The sequence below is a fragment of the Rhineura floridana genome, chromosome 9 (genome assembly GCF_030035675.1).
Source record: "Rhineura floridana isolate rRhiFlo1 chromosome 9, rRhiFlo1.hap2, whole genome shotgun sequence".
Lineage (NCBI taxonomy): Eukaryota > Metazoa > Chordata > Lepidosauria > Squamata > Rhineuridae > Rhineura > Rhineura floridana.
The window spans coordinates 126,794,178-126,815,709 of NC_084488.1; the positions used below are offsets into that span (position 1 = coordinate 126,794,178).

Here is a 21,532-nt window from a genome sequence, read left to right on the forward strand (position 1 = left end):
TTTCGGAGGTCTGGCTTGCTGGGAAGTTGCTGTTCCGGGCTGTTTCATTCCGTTCCAGAGGACATTTTGGTTGTTAAAGGGTTAATAAAATCCTATCAGAATGGTTTTTGTTCCTAAATTTTGTTCTCAAGTGTCTCTAACACATCCCAGTGTTTTTGGCATCAATTTCTTTTATGAAGGGCCCGTTCCGGCCTGTTCCGTTCTCTTGAAGCGCACCGGGCCCAGGCCCTGCCCCACTTTGAGAAGGAACCATCGATAAGCTCTCTAGGAGCACGCTTCTGCGGCCAAGTGTGGATCCACCTGACAGCTGTTCCATCCAGCCCACATTCAGCGCCCCAAGAGGAAGAGTGGGTGAGCGGCCTAGTGGTTAGAGTGTCGGGCTAGGGGCTGGGAGGCCAGCGTTCAAATCCCTCCTAGCCATGAAGCTCGCGGGGTGGCCTCGGGCCAGTCACTGTTTGCCAGCTTAGCCTACCTCACAGGGTCGTTTGTAAGGATAAAATGGAGAGGGCGGAGAACCCTGTCTGTACGCCCCCTTGAGCTTCCCGGAGGAAAGGAAAGGACAGGTGGGACCGAAACGGAACTGTCGCAACAGCAGCAGCAACAAGGAAGGCTCGCGGGGGGCGGTCCCCCGGGTCCGGAAGCAGGAGGCGGCTCTGGCCTCGCGTTCTCTATGATGCGGGCGCGCGGAGCATTGTGGGATTGCAAGATGGCGGCTCTCAGCGGCGTCCGGGCAGCTGCCAGGGTGAGTTTAGGGGGGGAGACGGGGGGGGGGAGGGCGAGTCCCCCAGCCCCCCAGCCCCCCAGCCCCCCTTTTCTCTCCCCCGCAGCCTCGCTCGCATCCGCCTCTGCAGTCTTAGGTAGGGGGGTGGGCAGTGATGCTGGCCCGCCTTGCCCGGGTCACCCTACGCCTGCGATGGGGGGGGGGACATCTGTGGCCGTGTATACGCCGCTTGGCCCCAGGGCCCTCCGAAGGGCCGGACCAAATGGAACCGCAGACACAGCACAGCGAGCGGGGGTGGGGGGCGACCTGGACAGGGCGGCGGCGAGGAGTGCGGGGGGGTATTTGGGGAGTCTTTCTGTGCGTGTGTGTGGGGGGGGGTTGGCGCATAAACGCACAGGGGTGATACTCCTGGCGTTGATTTTTTTTTTTTAATTGGTGACTGTACATTGTCCGGAGAACCCAGGTTTTTGAGTGACTAAAATTATAATTAATGATAAATAAATAATCAAATCAGCAACAAAATGTTCAAGAGCTTTGGAGCAGCTTCCTTATGAGGAAAGATTAAAGTGTCTGGGGGCATTGATAAAAAAGGCTAAAAGGGAGGTCATAACAGAGAGTTAAAATGGTGCATAGTTGCACAGAGCGAAGCTGTCTTTCCCCTTCTCTCATAGAACTTAGGGCCACATAGTGAAATTAATTGGAAATAGATTTGGGAGAGGCAAAAGGAAGGCCTTCACAGAGGGCATGTTAACCCTAGGGTAGGGCAGGGGAACCTGGTTCCTTCCCTATGCTGTTGGGCTCCCCATTGCTGTCCCTGAATATTGGCCCTGATGGCGGGTGGCTGACAGGAGTTGGGAGTCCAGCAGTATTTGGAGTGCCACAGGTTCCCAATTCTGACCTATGGAATTCACTTCCACAAGATGGTGCCGAATTTGTTTAAAACCATTTTGTCAATCATGATAACCAGATGGAACCTCAGTGCTTCTGCATGTGGTTCCAGTTGCTGGGAGCAAAAAATTGGGGAATGCTGTTGTTTTCAGTGACCTCTTGTGGGCTTTCTGGTTGGACGTTGGACGTTGCGGGAAGCTGGGCAGAAGGGAAACTTCTGTCTTGGCTTCATTAGTGTTATGAATAAACGCCAAGGAATTAAATTGGAGTTTGAGCTTTGTTAGGATGGGATAAGTTTCTTATATCAGGAGCTGGAAAAAAGGCATCCCCCTCTCCTGTCACTCTTCCACCTTTCCGTTTCTGTTACAGGGTGTCCTGTACTCCCAGAGCTGTGGAGTATGGAGAAGCCTTGGCACCTCAGCTGCAATTCTGCAGAGACAAGCCCAGGTAAGATACCTCCTCCCACTTGGCACTTGTGAAGATGCTCCCCTGTCCTCCAACTCAGGGCTTCCCCTGTTATTTAGGATGTTTCTAAGTCACAGTTCTATGCTACAAAGAACATCTGAAGCAGCATACAGAATTTTAAAGGGCTACAATTTACCTGCAAAAGGGGGCTAATAAAACCACTGTATCTTACAGGATTGTTGTAAGAATGACTCATCTTTGTGTGATGCTTAAATTACTTTGCGAAAGCTCAAAATAAATGCAACTATCATTTTCTCACTTAGAGAAAGGGGGCTTAAATTAGGGAGAAACTCTTGCTGGCTTCAAATATTTTGGATAAGAGCAAGGAGCAATTCTTTATCCCATCTATGAAGTACAGGAGGAGAGCTTCCTAACTTTAGGAGGACAGAAAAGCTACTGGGCAGTGATGGAATATCTTTGGGGAAGGAGAGTGGCTGGGCCATAACTAAATGGAAGAGCACCTCCTTTGCATGCAGAAGTTCCCAAGTTTGTTCCCTGGCACCTCCAGTGAAGAGGATCAGGAGGCGAGGGGTGGGTAAGGCCCTTCTCTGCCTTTAACCCTTGAGAGCTGCTGCCAGTCAAGAGTGGATTATACTGGGATTGGTGGAGAAATAGGCTGATGTGCTTCTGTATATTCGCTTGGAAGGTCTTTTCTTTCTTTCCTTTTTTTAAGACAAAGGCATGGGCAGGCACTTGCTAGGGAGCCTTTGGCTGTGCTGTATCCTCCTTCTGCTCCTTTCTTTCCACTTCTTCTGGTTCTGTGATTCCTGACACTTTTTTAACCCCTAAAAGGGAGCTGGGAGCTGGAGGTGACCTCCTTACTCTGAGGGGATGACTCTGTCTTCTGTTCCAGGCAGAGAGCCCCAAGTCGGAGGGTGTCTTCCCAGTTACCATGATCCCAGGAGATGGGGTGGGCCCAGAGCTGATGCACTCGGTCAAGGAAGTTTTCAAAGTAAGAGCATTTGTTTCTCAGGGGGATTTGCCAGGGCCTCTTTTGAAAGAGGCTTGGCTTCTGTTGGCTGGGCGGATAAAATATTCGTATATGTTGAAATGAAGGCTGGTTGTCTTTCTTACTAAGCACTGAAAAGATTGTGCTCTGTTGAGTGGTCCTAAGGGCAAGCGAGTGGGGCTTTGATCTGAGTCTAAAGCCCAGCTGCATCACAGGGTTGCTGGGGAAATCTCTCAGCTTGGCTCGTAACTTGAGCTGCCCCTTGAGATTCCTCTGGCAGCCAGTGTGGGTATTGTGGCATGCTGTGTACCCAACAGGCTTACCTTTCCACCCGTGACATTCCCTGCAAAAGGAGGAGAGGAATGCCACCCTTGCAGTGTGGGATTGACCCCACCCCTTCCTCTCATCTGGTTTTCTGCAGGCGGCTAGTGTCCCAGTGCAGTTTGATGAGCACCACCTGAGTGAGGTGCAAAACATGGCTTCAGAGGAAATCCTGGATCACGTTCTTGGCTCCATGAAAAAGAGCAAGGTGGCTCTTATAGGTATGTCATTGGGCCAGCGTGGCGGAGGGGGAAGGGGACAAGGGGAGGCACCTTACGCGCTTCATTCTACCCCATCCTAGAAAGCCCTGGAGCCTGGATCTGAGGAACAGAGTGGTGTCCTGCCTGTAGGTGGCTTTCTCTGTGTGACTTGTGGGCAGGCTTTGGGAAAGACAAATGAAACCCTTCACTGGGGCTCCTGTCCACCCATTATCAGGCGACCTTTTAGCTCTCCTACTCCATGTAGGGCATGTCTCATTTCTCACAAAGCTTTGGGGTGGGGGCCGCTCTCTTGTCATTGCAGGAAAGATCCACACGCCCATGGAATACAAAGGGGAACTGGCTTCCTATGACATGAGGCTCAGGTACGTTTCTGCAGCCTTAAGCTGTATGGCCATGTAAACTTCAAATGCCGACCCTGTCCAGCTAAAAACATCAGATTTGCCATGCTTCAGATTCTCTGGCACAGGCATTTTTTCCTTGTTCTTTTGCTGGGCACATCTCAGGGACTGGCAACCCTGAGCAGGAGCAGTATCACCTGAGTAGTAGTGAGAGCAGGTGTAGATGGAGGATCTCATGAATGTTGGGATGGGTGTGTGTGTGTAAGACCCCAAGTCTACCTTTGACTCCCTCTTGCAGGCGCAAGCTGGACCTCTTTGCAAATGTGGTCCATGTAAACAGCCTGCCTGGCTACAAAACACGGCACAACAACTTGGACCTAGTGATCATCCGGGAGCAGACAGAGGGGGAGTATAGCTCTCTGGAACACGAGGTAGGTGCTGCAGCTGTTGATTCTGCCTAATGTTCTGCAGCCAGGCAAGGGGTGGGATGGGAAGTGAGAGTAACTGTTTCAGTTGGTAGGACATCTATCAGTTGGTGATAGTGTATGTCTGGGGGGGGCGGAGTAATAAACAGCTCTGTTTCTGTGCAGTGACAACCCCCAGGATGAAATGACAGAGGAAGGACGTATAGATTGTGTGAACTTGGCGGGGAGGAGGGAGATTCCAGAGCAGTTTTCTGGCAGGTCTGGAGCCAGTCTGTTTAGCAGTTCACACAGTATGCTGTGGGAGAACTGGTGTGAGGCATTCCCTCCCTGGCTCTGCTTGACTCCCATTTATTTTAAGCATTTTTATCCTGTGTGCAGCTTACAGAAGGTCAGTAAGGTCAGCCCTTGCCCCCAGGCTTGCAGTCGAAAAGACACTGCCCCAAAGGGTGTGGAATGGGAAAGGGAAAACAAGTGAAGCCGGGCACCAGCTCTTAAAGTTATAAAGTTCTTTCAAGGGAAACACTTTGGAGAGGGGCCAAGTGGAGGGGGTCTCTGAGCAGAGCCAATGAGAGGGATGTGAGGGTGGTGAGTGTTGGCTTCAGGAGACAAAATCCATCATGCTTGAGGGAGCCTCTCTTCAGGTGGACAGTGTTGCTCACGCTTCTTTCTGTCCTCAGAGTGCAAAGGGCGTCATCGAGTGCCTGAAGATCATAACTCGGGCCAAATCGCAGCGCATTGCTAAGTTTGCATTTGATTTTGCCACCAAGAAGGGGCGCTCCAAGGTCACGGCTGTGCACAAAGCCAACATCATGTGAGTGGGGGGGCATTGGTGGGTCCTCCCAGCACCCCTCTGCATGGGCTGGTCCCCCTCGCACCGTCCTCCGTGGGCTCAGGACTCTTGCGGTGCATTTCCCAGCTGCCTCTGTGTCCTTTGTGTTTGTCCACCTGGACCTTTGGCTGCCTTGAATCCCAGCCACTGTCCTGGGTTAGGCTTCTGGTGGATGTAAGCGTAGAACCCTAAACCTGGGAGGTGTGTGCCTTGTGCTGAAAGATTTGTGATGACCAAAAGATTTGGTGGCGATAGGAAAATGTCCATTTCAGAGTTTAAGGTTCCTTTGCATACAGCAGCCTGAGGAACAGGTGGACAAAGGCAGGGGCCACGGGGCAGGATCCTGGACTTTGCCCCCAAAATGGGAAATTCTCCTGTTGACATGAACTAGATTGCTTTAAGGTTCGTTAGGTTGCTTGATTATTTCAGATCTTTTCATTTGCAGAATTCAGTAACCTTGTGCTATTCCTGTTCGCTGGGAACAGGAAAAAGAGGATTTGAAATCTATGGATGTGGGGGGGGGGAGTGGACCCCAAGAGGAATTGAAGGCCAGGCAGATTGGATATGTGTGTCCCTTCATTTACTCTGGGGCAAGGCTTCCATTGCATGTCACAGAAGCAGTGAAAGGCGCCTTTAGCCCCCTTGCCATCTCCTGCCCCCCCACCATGCTCTCTGTGCCTGGAACACCCTCCGCTGCCTCCGCTGCCGCCTCCCTTTGCTGCCTGCGGTCTCTCTGCCTGTAGCCATCTTTCACATCACCCTTGAGATTGTGTCCGATCTCTTAATCTGCCCTCTCTTAATCTTGTTTTCTCTCTCAGGAAGCTGGGCGATGGGCTTTTCTTGCGCTGCTGTAAAGAGGTGGCTGAGTTGTATCCCAAGATTAAATTTGACACCATGATCATAGACAACTGCTGCATGCAGGTGGGTCAAGCCCCAGCCTCCCTCTGTCCCTGCGTCTCCCCTCCCCCACCAGCTGCTGGCTGAGAGAAGCTGCTTCAGAAAGGGGAGCAGCAGCCTGGGCTGGGGGAGGGGGGTTGCTTGGCTAGCCAGGCCAGGAGGGCCCCTTGGGACAGATGCCAAAGCAGGCAGAGGCTCAGTGAGTGGGGCTGTAGCCGCTGCTGCTGCTTCTGGATGAACTGCACGGCTCAAGGACGTCCCTTTGCCGGCAGACCGTCTCGCTGCCCAGAGCAAACGGAGGGAGACTTTCTTACAAGCAGAACTCAGCATGGCAGTCCAAAAGTGTCTGGTATATTTTGCTACTGCAGAAGAAGAAGATGAGAGGCCACCTGGAAACGGAACACTCTCTCCCTGTCCAGGCTGGTATTTCTGATCTAGTGGTTTCCCTGCCGTGTGGGCGGCTGGGTGCTGCATGCAAGGTGCTATTTCCATGGCACCTCTTGCCTCTGAAGTCCGTTGCTTGTGAGCCTCAAGAGACGAGCTGTTGCCGCTTGTTTGAAAACAAGTATTGGCCTTCTGGACAGCAAGAGGGAATCGATCTAGTCTGTGGCTTGTCTCAGTGTCCTTTATCTCTTCCAAAGCTCTGTTTATTTATTTTTAGTTATTAAATTTATTAGTCGCCCATCTGGCTGCCTGTCCAGCCACTCTGGGCGACGTACAAAGTAAAAACATACAAATACATTAAAACATTAAAAATCTCAACAACAATAATAAAACCTAGCCCACCCCAAAAGCCTGCCTGAAGAGCCAGGTCTTCAAGGCCTGGCGGAAGCTCATCATGGAGGGGGCATGGCGGAGATCATTTGGGAGGGAATTCCACAAAGTGGGGGCCACAATTGAAAAAGCCCTCTCCCTAGTCCTCACCAGTCCAGCTGTTTTAACTGGTGGGATAGAGAGAAGGCCTTTTGAGGCTGATCTTGTTGGGCGGCATTGCTGCAGTTGCTGGAGGCGCTCCTTCAGATAGACTGGGCCAAAACCGTATAGGGTTTTAAAGGTCAGAACCAACACCTTGAATTGGGCCCAGAAAACAACCGGTAGCCAGTGCAACTCCTTCAGCACTGGAGTGATGTGATCTCACCGGCGGCTGCCTTTAATCAGGCGAGCTGCTGCATTCTGTACCAGTTGCAGCTTCCGGACCCTTGTCAAGGGTAACCCCACATAGAGCGCATTACAGTAGTCTAGGCGAGAGGTGACCAGGGCATGTACCACCGATGGGAGCAGATGATTGGGAAGGTAGGGGCGTAGCCTCCGTATCAGATGATCAGAGTTGATACAGCGCCGCCCGGCTTACAGCCGAGACTTGAGCCTCCATGGACAGCTGGGAGTCAAGAATGACCCCCAGGCTGCGGACCTGGTCTTTCAGGGGCAATCATACCCCATTGAGCACCAGGTCCACCTCCCCCAGCCTTCCCTTGTCTCCCACAAACAGTACCTCGGTTTTGTCAGGGTTCAGCGTCAGCTTATTCCTTCCCATCCAGCCATTCACCGATTCCAGGCACTTGGATACGGTTTCTACAGCCAACCTAGGTGAAGATTTGAATGAGAGATAGAGCTGCCTTTCATCCACATACTGGTGACACTGCAGCCCAAATCTTCTGATGATAGCCCCCAGCGGCTTTATATAGATGTTAAACAGCATCGGGGAGAGGATGGAGCCCTGTGGCACCCCACAAGTGAGAGGCCAAGGATCCGAAACCTCATCCCCCAATGCTACTCTCTGGTGCCTACCAGAGAGGAAGGAATGGAACCACTGCAATACAGTGCCCCCTGTGCCTAATCTCTTCAGGCGGTCCAGAAGGATACCATGGTCAACAGTGTCAAAAGCCGCTGAGAGATCCAGGAGGACGAGGAAGGTGCCTTCGCCCCTATCCAACGCCCTCCTCATACCATCCACCAAGGCGACCAAGGCCGTTTCAGTGCTTGGCTTTCAAAGGGTGCTTGGCTTTCATGCAGGGTGGTCCACCAGAGCAAATGCCTGTCTGCTTTGTCTGGCCTCGCAGCAAGGCTCGCTCCGGTGGCAACTCTTGGGCTGCAGAGTCTCGCTGGTGGGCCTGGAGCCCTGCCTAGTGCTGCTGAGAGACGTTCTCCAAAGGCACTGCTAGTTAGGAAGATAGAAGAGTCTCGTGTCTTGCACTCAGTTGGGCCCGAGATCAGGGTTGGGAACAAAGAGGAGCTGATACCTATTTTGGTTTGTAAATGAATTTGATATTTTTTATTGTACCTTGTGTATTCTATTGTAAACTACTTTGAGCTCTTTTAGATAGTAAGCAGTCTATTTAAAATGGAAATAATAATAATAATAATAATAATATCTGTTATTCCATCATGTGTGGGTGGTGTGTGAAAGAGATGTCAAAGGGACAAAACATAGGGAGCCATTGCAGTGAAGTCTGCTTTTTAAAAAGTCTAGTAGTACAATAACAAACACAATTATAGATACATTACGTACAATTACGGCTGCAGTGTTTAACTGAGATGCCTCTTTAGTGGATTCAACTGTTTTTAATAGATTGACTGATCAATTAAATAGGCACCAGACTTGTTTTTAAAATAATTGTTTTCATGCAAGATCTTCCAAGACTGCAGGGGCATCTTGACAGAGGCATCCCTGTTGGCGATTGCGTGAATAGATCAAACGTGGTTTGAATCCAAGAGCCGTTTAGAACAGGAATAAGACAGGCCAGGCAAGTTTCTTGTAAGAGTCTTTACTAGGCAAAGACATTAGACACAGCTCTCTCCATTGACATTTCTTCCCCCACACTGAGTTCCTGCCAGTTTCCCACCTTATCACACTTTCAGCCAGCCACTGACCTTGATTGTCTGGCACTCTGTTCTCACAGCTTAACCCTTCTGCTTCAGGTTTTTCTCTCTCTGCTAAAAACCTTGTCTGTGAGTCTCACAGCCTGCGTCACTGACCAACAGCCCCCACCTGAGACTTACAGACTACAAAACTTCATGTTACAATTATTACATTTCTACAACATTAACTTTTCATTACAATACATATCAGTACATGGTTTGTTTTCTTACAGTTTACATTTACATTTTCAGTTCAGTTCAGTTTCTCTTTTCTTTATTTACACAAGTTTCACATTTATTTGACAATACATTTATATTTCATTCCTCAACACAAAACTTCCACATTAGATCCATTGTTTCTTTATCTATTGGTCCTTCTTTTTCCCATTCTACTGGAATTTCATCTGTTTCATTATTCTGTTGTGTAACATTAAATGCAAATCTCTGAGGAGGTTGACCTTTCGTTTTTCTCTCTGATTTCCTGACATTATCTATTTCCATTTCTTCTTCACTTTCAATTTTATTCGGACCTGCACCACTAGTACTTGGCATTTCTGTATCATGTGTTGTCATGTCTTCACTTCTCAGCCTTTAACAGTACATTTGCCACTGTGTATTAAATCTGTTAAAGCAGTTTTTAATGGAATTTGCTGCCCGAAAGGAACATCCGCAGCTTCCTGCTTGTTTTCACTATCTAGGATCACTGTTTGACTGTCTCTCCAAGGTTTATCTATCACCTTTATGTTTCTGCTTAACACCACTTGTTGTTTCTCAGGCAACCAAACTCTATAATATGAATTCTGAAATCCCAAAATGCGTCCTGCCTGAGCTTTTGACTGTATTGCAACATGTACCCAGCATTTTGCCCCAAAACGTTCTATGTGTTTCACCCTGGGTTTTCTTCCAGTCAGTTTCTCATAGGGAGACATGCCTATTGTTCTGTGCATAAGGCGGTTCTGAATATAAACAGTGTACAGAATACATTCACCCCAATAAGTGTTATTCATATCAGCATCTGCTAGCATTGCTCTCAATGAATCCTGCAATGACCGGTTCCTCCTCTCTGCAGTTCCGTTGGAGGATGGGCTGAAGGGAGCAGTGAGACTTTGAATTATCCCCTTCTTTTCCAAATATGTTTGAAATGAATTACTGGTAAATTCACCACCTCTATCTGATCTGATATTCTTGATAACAACCCCATGTTGTGTTTCTGTTCTCTGTATGAATGCCTTTAATTTCTCTTCTGCCTCACTTTTCTTTTTCAATAAGAACACATGTGTAAATCTGGAGAAATCATCCACAATCACTAAATAAAACCTTGCTCCACCTTTTGAGCACTGAAAAGGTCCAGCCAAATCCACATGTATAAGCTGATAGGGTTCAGAAGTCGTGCTTTCACAGCTCTTATTTACTGGAGTTACTGTCATTTTTGTTTTATAGCATACCTCACACTCATCCACATGCTCACAGTGTGTTAATTTCAAATCTTGACTATATTTTGGGGTGTTTTGTATCTTTTGGAAATGTGCGTGTGCCAGTTTTCTGTGCCATTCATGGACACAATTATCATGTTTCTCTTTATTTACTGCTATCCAAGCACACATGTGTTTATCAAGCTTGCACTCAACCATAAACATTTTGTTCTGTAATTTCCCTTGCATGCATATTTCACCATCTTTTCTCACAAAACATCTATCCCCTTCAAATGTAACTTTGCAACCTATTTGAGCCAATTTTCTTACTGATAGAATGTTATATTTTAAACCAGAAATCAATAATACATCTGTTAAAATTCCCAAATTACCCATCTTCAGCGTTCCTCTCGCAGTCGCGTCCGAGTCGATCCGTCAGCCAGATAAATCTTCTCCTGCGTCGGCTTTGAAGTGTAAAATAAACTAGAGTCTGTGATTAGGCAATTAGACGCTCCACTGTCAAGAATCCATTTAGAGTTAATGAGTTTATTGCTCTCCTTAGAAACAAAGTTCACGCTTGCTCTCTGACTTTCAAAGCCTCTGTTATTCCTCTTCTTTAAACAATGTCTCTGTATATGCCCACGTGATCCACAAAAATAACATGTTTTAGTCTCTTGCTTGCTTCTTTGATTTTGGTGTTGTACAGACACAGTCACAGTCTCTTTTATCTCTGTTTTCTTATTCTCTTGTCTCCTATACCACTCTTGTTGAAGTTTCTGTTCCACAAAGTCCAAAGTCAGATTCCCATCAGGTTGGGTTTCCAGGCCAGAGACCAGCACGTCCCATTTTTGATTCAATGAAGATAACAGGAGATAAACCATCTGTAAGTCATTATGATGCACGCCTCGATCTTGGAGCTCAGCATTTAATCTACGAAATTCAGCCAAATGCTCTTCCATAGTCACATCATCTGTAAAACGCATCTGATATAGTTTCCGTGCTAAACACAGCCTGCTTCCCGCAGTTTGCTGTACATGCGCGGCTCTTAACTTTTCCCACATCTGATTAGCCGTCGGCTCATTACTCACCAGCAACAGTTGTGAATGTGATAGCCCCAGAGTAATAAAAGCCTTCGCTTTCTCGTCTTTCTTCAGCCACGCTGCTGAAGGAGCTGCCGGAGGGGGGTTTTCAACGACATCATTCAAATCCTCTTTAATCAGAACTGCTCTCATTCTCCACTTCCAGCTGGAGTAGTTTACAGCATTCAGCCTCTCCATCGGCATCCCGGAAGACAGATTTACAGCCATGTTGCCCACTCTTACTTGCCTCTTACTTGCGCTTTGTTTCTCTCTGCAACAACGCCACTTCACCGGCTCTCGAACCCGCTACCACGCCTGATAAGCTGGGCCCATCACCCCTGTTGGCGATTGCGTGAATAGATCAAACGTGGTTTGAATCCAAGAGCCGTTTAGAACAGGAATAAGACAGGCCAGTCAAGTTTCTTGTAAGAGTCTTTACTAGGCAAAGACATTAGACACAGCTCTCTCCATTGACATTTCTTCCCCCACTCTGAGTTCCTGCAAGTTTCCCACCTTATCACACTCCCAGCCAGCCACTGACCTTGATTGTCTGGCACTCTGTTCTCACAGCTTAACCCTTCTGCTTCAGGTTTCTCTCTCTCTGCTAAAAACCTTGTCTGTGAGTCTCACAGCCTGCGTCACTGACCAACAATCCCCCCCGCCCCCGCCTTTTCTGATGCTGCCTCGCGCAGCGTGTGGATGTTGTTTAAAAACAATCGCTTTTTCTTCAGAAGTGTTTTTATTCAAATGAAAATTTATGCAGATTGAATTAAGAGATCAAGTAAAACTTCGACAGTATCTCAACTGCTAGCAGCCTCATGTTGCTTGGGAATTCTAAGAAACCAAAAAATAATTGCAGTTTTGAAATCAGCGGTTAAAATCAGTGCAGTTTTAAAGGGTCAGTCTGCCATCTTAAAATGGCATTGAGTTGTACCAAACATGGATGACAACCTGCTCCTTCGTCTCAGGAACCATCCTGCAAAATTTGTGATGAAAGCTTAGAGAGGTATCCAAATGAATAGCAAATGAACAGCTGTCCAAGATAAGTGACAGAAGGACAGCAGACTACCTTCTCTTTCCTACAGATATGTACTAATATCAGGCTAGCAAGAGACATATTGTGTTTAGAAGTGGAAGCAGCGGGAGGATGGAGGAGGCACACAGGCGGACATGTTGCTTGCATGGCCAGTTCATTGGCCTCCTAATTTAGATCCTGTTTGCTGCAGTGTTGAGACCTTAGGTTTTGACTTTAAGCCGGACCATGTCAGGGCACGCTTGTGTTGCTTTTCTCAGGATCCAGATCCACCCAAGGCAGCAGGCAGTTGTAGCCCAGATTTCAGTCCTTATGAACTGGTGGCTGAGGGCTGTGGTGGAAAATGGGGAGACTGGGCTCTTGCACTGTGGAGTGGGATCATTCAGTGAAGCTGAATGGAGGCAGATTCATCAGGACAGAAAGGACAGTGCGTAGTTAAATTGTTAAGATGGCTGCCAAGTAGGGTGGCTTTAAAAGAGGGTTAGACAAATGCGTGAAGGAGGCTGCGTCTGCGTCAGTGGCTGCTAGCCCACGAGGGCTGATCTATCTCCACAATGTTGGAGGCTTCACACCTTTTGGTACCGTTGCTGGGGAGCCCCAGTGGGAGAGGAGCTCTTCCTGTCCTGTTTGAAGGCTTCCATTGGGGCCTCTGGTTGGCCACTGTGGGATGCTGATCCAGGTCAGGGGCAGGGAACTTTTTTCAGCTCGAGAGCTGCACCGTCACAGTCCAGGTACACATGCCAGCCAGGCAGAAGCGTGTGGGAAGCAGGTGGAGCAGGCTCCTGAGGGGCTTGGAGGTCTAGGTGGACCCCCAGTGCCTCAGATGCTGTAAGGGCTGCTCTTACCTTCTTAGGAGTGTTGCAAAATGTTCCTTTCAAAGCCAGCAGTCTGCTTGGTCTGAATCTAGAAGGGCCAGGCAGTTGTGAGTCCTCGAGGCTTCGGCCTAGCTGGCACTAGGAGAGGGCCGTTAGGATTTGTTTAAGTCGGGGGGCAAATGGGCAGCCCGTGGGCTTTACAAAACAAGCAGGCAGAATTGGCCCCAGGAGCGTGCTTTGTAAGCTGGGGAGCTACTGCAGACAAGGCCTGTTCTGCTGGTGCCGCCTGGGAGGGAGGATTGCTGTTCCCGTCACAGTGCTGGGGCTTCATCCAGCCCAGCGGCATCATCACGAGACAGATGTGGCGCGGACATGCAAGTGCCAGCCGTGGGGCGGCTGCACTCACTACAGGCACATGTAGGAGTTGCAAGGTTGCGATTGGGCCCTTGCATACAGAAAGATTAGTCACCCTTGAGAGTGGAATGCCCGGAGGGTGGCGCCTGCCATGATCCCTGACGCGAGTCCTGCGGCCCGATTCAGCCTGTGTCAAGGGTGCTGTGTGTTTCTTTCTTCCAGCTGGTGCAGAACCCCTACCAGTTCGACGTCTTGGTCATGCCCAACTTGTATGGCAACATCATTGACAATCTAGCAGCCGGTCTGGTGGGTGGGGCTGGCGTGGTCCCTGGGGAGAGCTACAGCGCGGAGTACGCCGTCTTTGAGATGGTGAGGGACTTGGGAGAGGCCTGGCTCCCTCCCCCCCAGCCCCCCTTGCACCTCCCTTTCCCTGTCACGGGGAACTCTGATTGCAAGCGGTGTGTCTGAGAGCATTTCTCTCTCTCTCTCTCTCCCTCCCTCTAGGGCGCCCGTCACCCCTTCGCTCAAGCTGTGGGGAGAAATATCGCTAACCCCACTGCCATGATGCTCTCCTCTGCCAACATGCTGCGCCATCTGAAGTAGGTTCGCTGGGGCTGGGCTGGGGGAGCCTTTGAGCAGTTCCTGGGGTGGCACTGCCTCTTGGCCTCGCCTACCTCACAGGCTTCTTGTGGGGATCCAGCCAAAACTGCTTGTGACACCTCTCTCCTAATTTCCTGGCTAGCTTGGAATATCACTCCACCATGATCTCTGATGCGGTGAGGAAGGTCATCAAAGTAGGCAAAGTGAGTACTGATGTGCCTGAGGGCTGCCCTCTCCTTTCCTCCCTTCCCTCTGCTCTGAGCCAGTCTCCGCTTTGTCTCCCTTCATACTGTGTCTGCTGCGATGTGGCTGCTTGTTCTCCTTCTGCTGGAGAGGCGGGATGGCTTCGGGCCAATGGCAGCAGAGCCGGTCAGGGCGGCCAGCTCACTTTCAGGAGTGGGGCTTGTTTGTCTTGTTTATGTGTTCATACCTAGCAGCACATAAGAACATAAGAAGAGCCTGCTGGATCAGGCCAGTGGCCCATCTAGTCCAGCATCCTGTTCTCACAGTGGCCAACCAGGTGCCTGGGGGAAGCCCGCAAGCAGGACCCGAGTGCAAGAACACTCTCCCCTCCTGAGGCTTCCGGCAACTGGTTTTCAGAAACATGCTGCCTCTGACTAGGGTGGCAAAGCACAGCCATCATGGCTAGTAGCCATTGATAGCCCTGTCCTCCATGAATTTGTCTAATCTTCTTTTAAAGCCATCCAAGCTGTTGGCCATTACTGCATCTTGTGGGAGCAAATTCCATAGTTTAACTATGCGCTGAGTAAAGAAGGACTTCCTTTTCTCTGTCCTGAATCTTCCAACATTCAGCTTCTTTGAATGTCCACGAGTTCTAGTATTATGAGAGAGGGAGAAGAACATTTCTCTATCCACTGTCTCAATGCCATGCATAATTTTATACACTTCTATCATGTCTCCTCTGACCCGCCTTTTCTCTAAACTAAAAAGCCCCAAATGCTGCAACCTTTCCTCGTAAGGGAGTCGCTCCATCCCCTTGATCATTCTGGTTGCCCTCTTCTGAACCTTTTCCAACTCTATAATATCCTTTTTGAGATGAGGCGACCAGAACTGTACACAGTATTCCAAATGCGGCCGCATCATAGATTTATACAACGGCATTATGATGTCGGCTGTTTTATTTTCAATACCTTTCCTAATTATTGCTAGCATGGAATTTGCCTTTTTCACAGCTGCCGCACACTGGGTCGACATTTTCATCGTGCTGTCCACTACAACCCCGAGGTCTCTCTCCTGGTCGGTCACCGCCAGTTCAGACCCCATGAGCGTATATGTGAAATTCAGATTTTTTGCTCCAATATGCATAATTTTACACTTGTTTATATTGAATTGCATTTGCCATTTTTCTGCCCATTCACTCAGTTTGGAGAGATCTTTTTGGAGCTCTTCACAATCCCTTTTTGTTTTAACAACCCTGAACAATTTAGTGTCGTCAGCAAAGTTGGCCACTTCACTGCTCACTCCTAATTCTAGGTCATTAATGAACAAGTTGAACAGTACAGGTCCCAATACCGATCCTTGAGGGACTCCACTTTCTACAGCCCTCCATTGGGAGAACTGTCCGTTTATTCCTACTCTCTGCTTTCTGCTTCTTAACCAATTCCTTATCCACAAGAGGACCTCTCCTCTTATTCCATGACTGCTAAGCTTCCTCAGAAGCCTTTGGTGAGGTACCTTGTCAAACGCTTTTTGAAAGTCTAAGTACACTATGTCCACTGGATCACCTCTATCTATATGCTTGTTGACACTCTCAAAGAATTCTAATAGGTTACTGAGACAGGACTTTCCCTTGCAGAAGCCATGCTGGCTCTGCTTCAGCAAGGCTTGTTCTTCTATGTGCTTAGTTAATCTAGCTTTACTAATACTTTCTACCAGTTTTCCAGGGACAGAAGTTAAGCTAACTGGCCTGTAATTTCCGGGATCCCCTCTGGATCCCTTTTTGAAGATTGGCGTTACATTTGCCACTTTCCAGTCCTCAGGCACGGAGGAGGACCCAAGGGACAAGTTACATATTTTAGTTAGCAGATCAGCAATTTCACCTTTGAGTTCTTTGAGAACTCTCGGGTGGATGCCATCCGGGCCTGGTGATTTGTCAGTTTTTATATTGTCCATTAAGCTTAGAACTTCCTCTCTCGTTACCACTATTTGTCTCAGTTCCTCAGAATCCCTTCCTGCAAATGTTAGTTCAGGTTCAGGGATCTGCCCTATATCTTCCACTGTGAAGACAGATGCAAAGAATTCATTTAGCTTCTCTGCAATCTCCTTATCGTTCTTTAGTACACCTTTGACTCCCTTATCATCCAAGGGTCCAATTGTCTCCCTAGATGGTCTCCTGCTTTGAATGTATTTATAGAATTTTTTGTTGTTGGTTTTTATGTTCTTAGCAATGTGCTCCTCAAATTCTTTTTTAGCATCCCTTATTGTCTTCTTGCATTTCTTTTGCCAGAGTTTGTGTTCTTTTTTATTTTCTTCATTCGGACAAGACTTCCATTTTCTGAAGGAAGACTTTTTGCCTCTAAGAGCACAGGAGTCCGTAGCGATGTAGGAGGAGGGAAGACGCCCGCTCAGCCAAAGGCCACCTGGCTATTGTCAAACAGTACAGTAGGGCCCCACTCATACAGCAGGTTAGGTTCCAGACCCCCGCCAGAAAGCGAAAACCGCCAAAAAGTAGATCAGCTGTAGCGCAGGGGTCTGGAACCTCACCCGCTGATTGCAGCAGAGGAGGAGGAGGAGATCAGATCTTCCCCTCCTAGGGCGCCATCAGCTCCAGAGGGAGTCTGATCGCGCCAGAAGAGGAGAAGATCGGCTGTAGCGAGCTGCAGCTGATCTTTCCCTGCTCTGGCGCAATCAGCTGGAGTGTGGGGCGCTCCAACCCCCCCTCCAGCTGATCACCCCACTGGCGCCGTATTAATGGAACGCCAAAAAGCAGGGCCCTATGTGATGCGTCCTTCCCTGGCTCTCCCTGTCAGGTTCCTACCTGCTCGTGGTTACTGCCTGTCTCTAGGCACCACCAGGGACTCCACCAGTCCAGACCGCACTCTCTTATGGTTTCTCTCCCCGCTCTAGCACAGATCTCAACAGATCCCCCTGCTAGGCAACCACCAGTAACGTCCCAATACTAGTATTCCCAGAGACTCTGAATACTGGTATTGTTATTCTCTTCACCGCTGCCACCATTTGTTACAGTTCCCCTTCAGCCTTGGTCATTACCTTACCCTCCCTTCTGGTCTGTGAAACCCCAGCCAAGGATCAGGCCTTTGGTAAACCAGATTAAGTATTTATTACAGATAACAAAGCTAACAAGATTTCTTCTTAAGGCACATAAGCATATGGTTTTACTCAATACTAATCCGAACTCCACCTCCCTCCTGGCAAACAACTCTCTAAACCCCACCAACCAACCCACTTAGTTCTCTTCTCCCCCCCCCGATTCCACTCCCACTCTTCCTTTTATACATTCAGCCATTTTAAACACTCAGCCAATCATCTCGCATTCTACTGCCCATTCACTCCCCCTCCTCTTTCACTCCACTTACCATGTATCTTCTAAAACAACAACACTTACCATATATACAGTAATATAGGAACATCACACCCTACTGTACTCAGTGATGGGACAAGGTGCACCTCAGAGGGGAGGTCATTACACATGCGGGGGGACGGGTCCCACAGAGAGCCATTGGCCCGGCTTGCTAGCTGTAGTTCAGCAGTAGGGGGGTGTCAACGGTTCCCCATACCTGGTTTAGGTCTTCATATGTGTGAATATGTCTGTCAGTCCAAATCCCACCAGGGAATGATCCACTGACGATAGTGGGCTCCTCCTGGCAGATTCCCACTGGCCCTCTCTGTGGCACCGACCAAGTGGAGGGTCTGCCTAGCCGTGGGTGTGGGGCCTGCGATGCAGCGAGGCAGCCCAGTGGAGGTTATAAAAGCCCTGAGCTGGCACACCGGATGCCGCCTCGGCATGTATGTTGGAATCCCCTAACGCCACGTCTGAAGGAACCTGTGCCCGGCGTGAGTCAGAGCAGCAGCAATCCCTGTTGTGCCTCTCGGGCCCAACACCCTTGAGCCCAGCCACACAGTGAGACAGATTGCAATCTCGATGGGCATCAGCAATCCCCCTGCCTGGCCTGGCCCCGCACCAAGTGCCTGGGGGCAAGGGACAAAGTGGATGAGTACTGCATCCTCCCTGCTCATTTGCCCGGCTGCCATGATGGGTCACAGTGATTGATGACATACAATGGGCTGCCCTTGTTATTATTCAGTAATGGCACCTCCAGACCAGGGGCAGAAGGCTGAAATACATCCCCAAATTCTGCTGCCTTGAGCAGAAGACCAGATGGCGTGATAACTTTAAACCTCCTCCTCTGAACTAGGCTCTTCTGCCCCCAATCACGGGAGATGGCACCCTCTAACTCCCCCCTCCTCCGGCCAAATCCATCGGCACAACAGCAAAGGGAATGCAATTAGGGCCAGGAATGGAAGGCACGTCCCCGCCGACCCTGTCGGAAGATGCAAGCTAATTAACGACCTTCCCTGACTCTCACTAGGGCAGCCCCACACATATCAGACTTCCCACACCCAGACTCCAGCCCTAGGGCAGGTCCTGCCTCTCACACAGAACCTGGCCCACATTCCAGTTGCCGCCCCGGGGGTGTGTGTGGCCCTGTGCTTTCCCTTTGGGGTCAATGCCATTGGCTGCAGCGTGGCTGCTCTTAGGAACCTCTCCTGGAAACGGCTCCAGCTGCAAACAGTCACCCAGGCACACTTGCTAGCCTACAGTGGCCCCGGGGCCAGGTGTTTCTTGCCAGCCACCCCCTACTCTGTTGTCCTGGGCATGCTGCTTGTGTTGCTTTCTCCTCTCTGGTTCCTTCAGACCCATCTGTGGGTTTCATCTGGCGGTGTGTGTCGTAGTGTGGTCTGTCGCCTCGCGGGGGCATTGCCAGCGTGCCTCTCTCTCCCTCTCTGAGCGCAGCTGCCTGGCTTGGTGCCCATCTCTCCTTTCATTTGTGGGGTGTGTGTGTGTTTCTTTGTCCCTTGACTTACAGCCCCGTTTCTCCCCCGTGTTGGACTGTAGGTGCGGACATGGGACATGGGCGGTTACTCTACCACCTCTGACTTCGTCAAGTCTGTGATTGATCACCTGCACCCCCATTATGGTGCCTAGGGTTCTGGCCGGCCCTGCTTCCCCCTTCTCCGTCTGACACTCCCAGCCACGCAGAGACATGCAGGCTCCATGGACCCCTTTGGGCTGCCCCTCTCAGCAGAGCAGAGCTGCCTTCCGTCGCACAGTTGGAGCTGGCCAGCCTCTGCTGGGGAGGGAATGTCTGCTTCTCAGCCCCCTTTCCCCCTCGTCCCTCAAACCTGGGAGTGGGTCCCACAGGGAGCCTGTGCCTGGCAGAAGGGTGTGTGTAGCGTTACTCACCTGCGGAAGGGGGTGGGTGAGAGGCTCCTGTGTGCTTTGAGCCATGGGGAACTGCTGCAGCCATGGTGTGCCCCCAGCAGGCCGGCTCTCTGCAGGCCTGCTAAGAAACTCTCTTCCTGCCCCACCCTCAAGACGTGGCTTTCATGGGCCAGAAAACAGATGCTATGAGAGGCTGGGGTTCTGCACTGTGCTCTGCCTCTCCCGTCTTGGAGGGTGGCTCCCTTAACAGCTAGAGGTGCTCCCCTCCCCACAGAAATCCAGACTGGCACTGGCCTTGCCCCCCTTCAAGGGGAAGGGTGTTTTCCTGGTAGCAGGTCCCTCTTCAGCAGAGCTGAACTCTGTAGGCTGTTTGTGACCTTTGTGGGGAAGGTCTGCCTTCTGCCCTAACGCTCTCGGGAGGATGCCTCTTTGTGGCAGGCCAGGACCCCTTGGTTCCTGCAGTTCTGGGGGGGAGTGGGGAAATCTTTGGACCTAGAGGCCTGCTGTGTGTGTGTGGTGGTTGGCAATCATGTGGGCTGTCTCGTTTTGGGAACTGGGATGGATTTCAGGAAGCAAAGTAGTGAAGGTTGCGGGCAGCTGCCTGTATTTGTGTGTGTTGTCATGACATGGGCAGGGCATCCTCTGTACTCACCTCTGATTGTAGTCCGTGTTGATTGTAAATAAACCTGTAAGGCTTTTCTGCACCAATGCTGCTCCCTTTTGGTGCTGTGTGTGTCCAATTCCTGCTGCTGTCTCTGCTGTAGACCACAGAGAAGATAGTAGGCCCTCTAGACTCAAAATGAGACACTTGGAATATTTCCAGCCATGGGCTACCACCTCCATAATCTTCCTGCTTCTGAAGTTTAAATTTCCCTCCGAAATGAAGTGATGCTGCCGGGCTTCCTAGTCCTGCCCCATACTAATTTGCATAATGTATGCACACAGTGGCTAACTGAGTAGTAAACAATAAAATAAAGCATAGTATCAACAGTTTTGATTTTACTGTAAGTTAACTACATGCACACAAGTGGAAAGGAGAAATAGTAACAAGGGTGCCAGACAGGCTTGCCTGGGGTGGGCATTTCAGGGGCAAAGAGGAGCCACCGCCCTCTGTGCTTTGGCCAAAGGGGTTGGCCATCAAAGGCCTCAGGTGACAACTGTCTTGGGGGATGAGCCAGTGGGAGTGGGCAAAGGTGTTCCCACGGGCATTTGAGTCCAGAACTGTGTAGTTTTCATCTTGGTCCTAACTAGACTTCTGGCCACCAAGTGAGGACTGTAATGGGGGGGGGGATGGAAATGAAGAACAGCTGTGTCCTTCAAGGCTAACAGCACAATCCTGGATCTGTTTACTCGTATTTAGCAATGCTTGCACCCTAAGACCGGTATGTTCAATTGAGTTCAGAAACTTACTGGGAGCCAGAGAAGCTGTTTCAGGACAGGTGAGCTGTAACCTCTTCTCCTGGCGACCTACTGAAAACATGTAACATGCTCTTCCAAAGCACTGGACATGCTGCCGGTCAGCTACTGAGCCAGATTGAAGGTTTTGGTATCAGCCTGCAATGCCCTAACCAACTTGGAGCCAGCTTTCCTGAGGATGCTGCTCCTGTGTAGACCTGAGGCCCTGCTGCAGCCTGCAGACGTTCATCGTGTGGTGGATCAAGAGGGGGCTTCCTCAGTGGTGGTGCCCACTCCCCTCTCCTCTGAAATAAGGCAGGTGATGACAGTTTGGCTCCTGCGAAAGAGCCATCTGTTCTCTGAGGCTTTTGCTGGCTAGCTTGCAGCGATGTTTTCAGTTCTTCTCTGACCAGTTGTATTTTAAAGTGTTTTGTAAACATGATTTATGAAAGGCTGTGTGTGTGAAAAAACTAGGGGAATGCAGGAAACTCTGGGCAGTTAGTTTA

General features: G+C 49.8%; 1 protein-coding gene across 2 annotated transcripts; it reads left to right on the plus strand.

Moving 5' to 3' along the window:
• Window positions 1–617: 617 nt before the first annotated feature.
• IDH3B (isocitrate dehydrogenase (NAD(+)) 3 non-catalytic subunit beta) lies at window positions 618–20,621 on the plus strand. 2 transcript variants are annotated; one of them, XM_061583717.1, is made up of 12 exons: window positions 620–742; window positions 1,979–2,056; window positions 2,928–3,026; window positions 3,445–3,565; window positions 3,867–3,927; window positions 4,202–4,334; window positions 5,006–5,139; window positions 5,976–6,078; window positions 13,829–13,975; window positions 14,111–14,205; window positions 14,349–14,409; window positions 19,305–20,621. In XM_061583717.1, the coding sequence occupies exons 1-12, from the start codon at window positions 671–673 to the stop codon at window positions 19,392–19,394; spliced, it is 1,194 nt and encodes a 397-aa protein (XP_061439701.1). In that variant the 5' UTR covers window positions 620–670; the 3' UTR covers window positions 19,395–20,621. The 2 variants fall into 2 exon arrangements, with proteins under 2 accessions (XP_061439702.1, XP_061439701.1); XM_061583718.1 differs by lacking the exon at window positions 13,829–13,975 and having other exon boundaries at window positions 618–742.
• The last annotated feature ends 911 nt before the right edge of the window (window positions 20,622–21,532 follow it).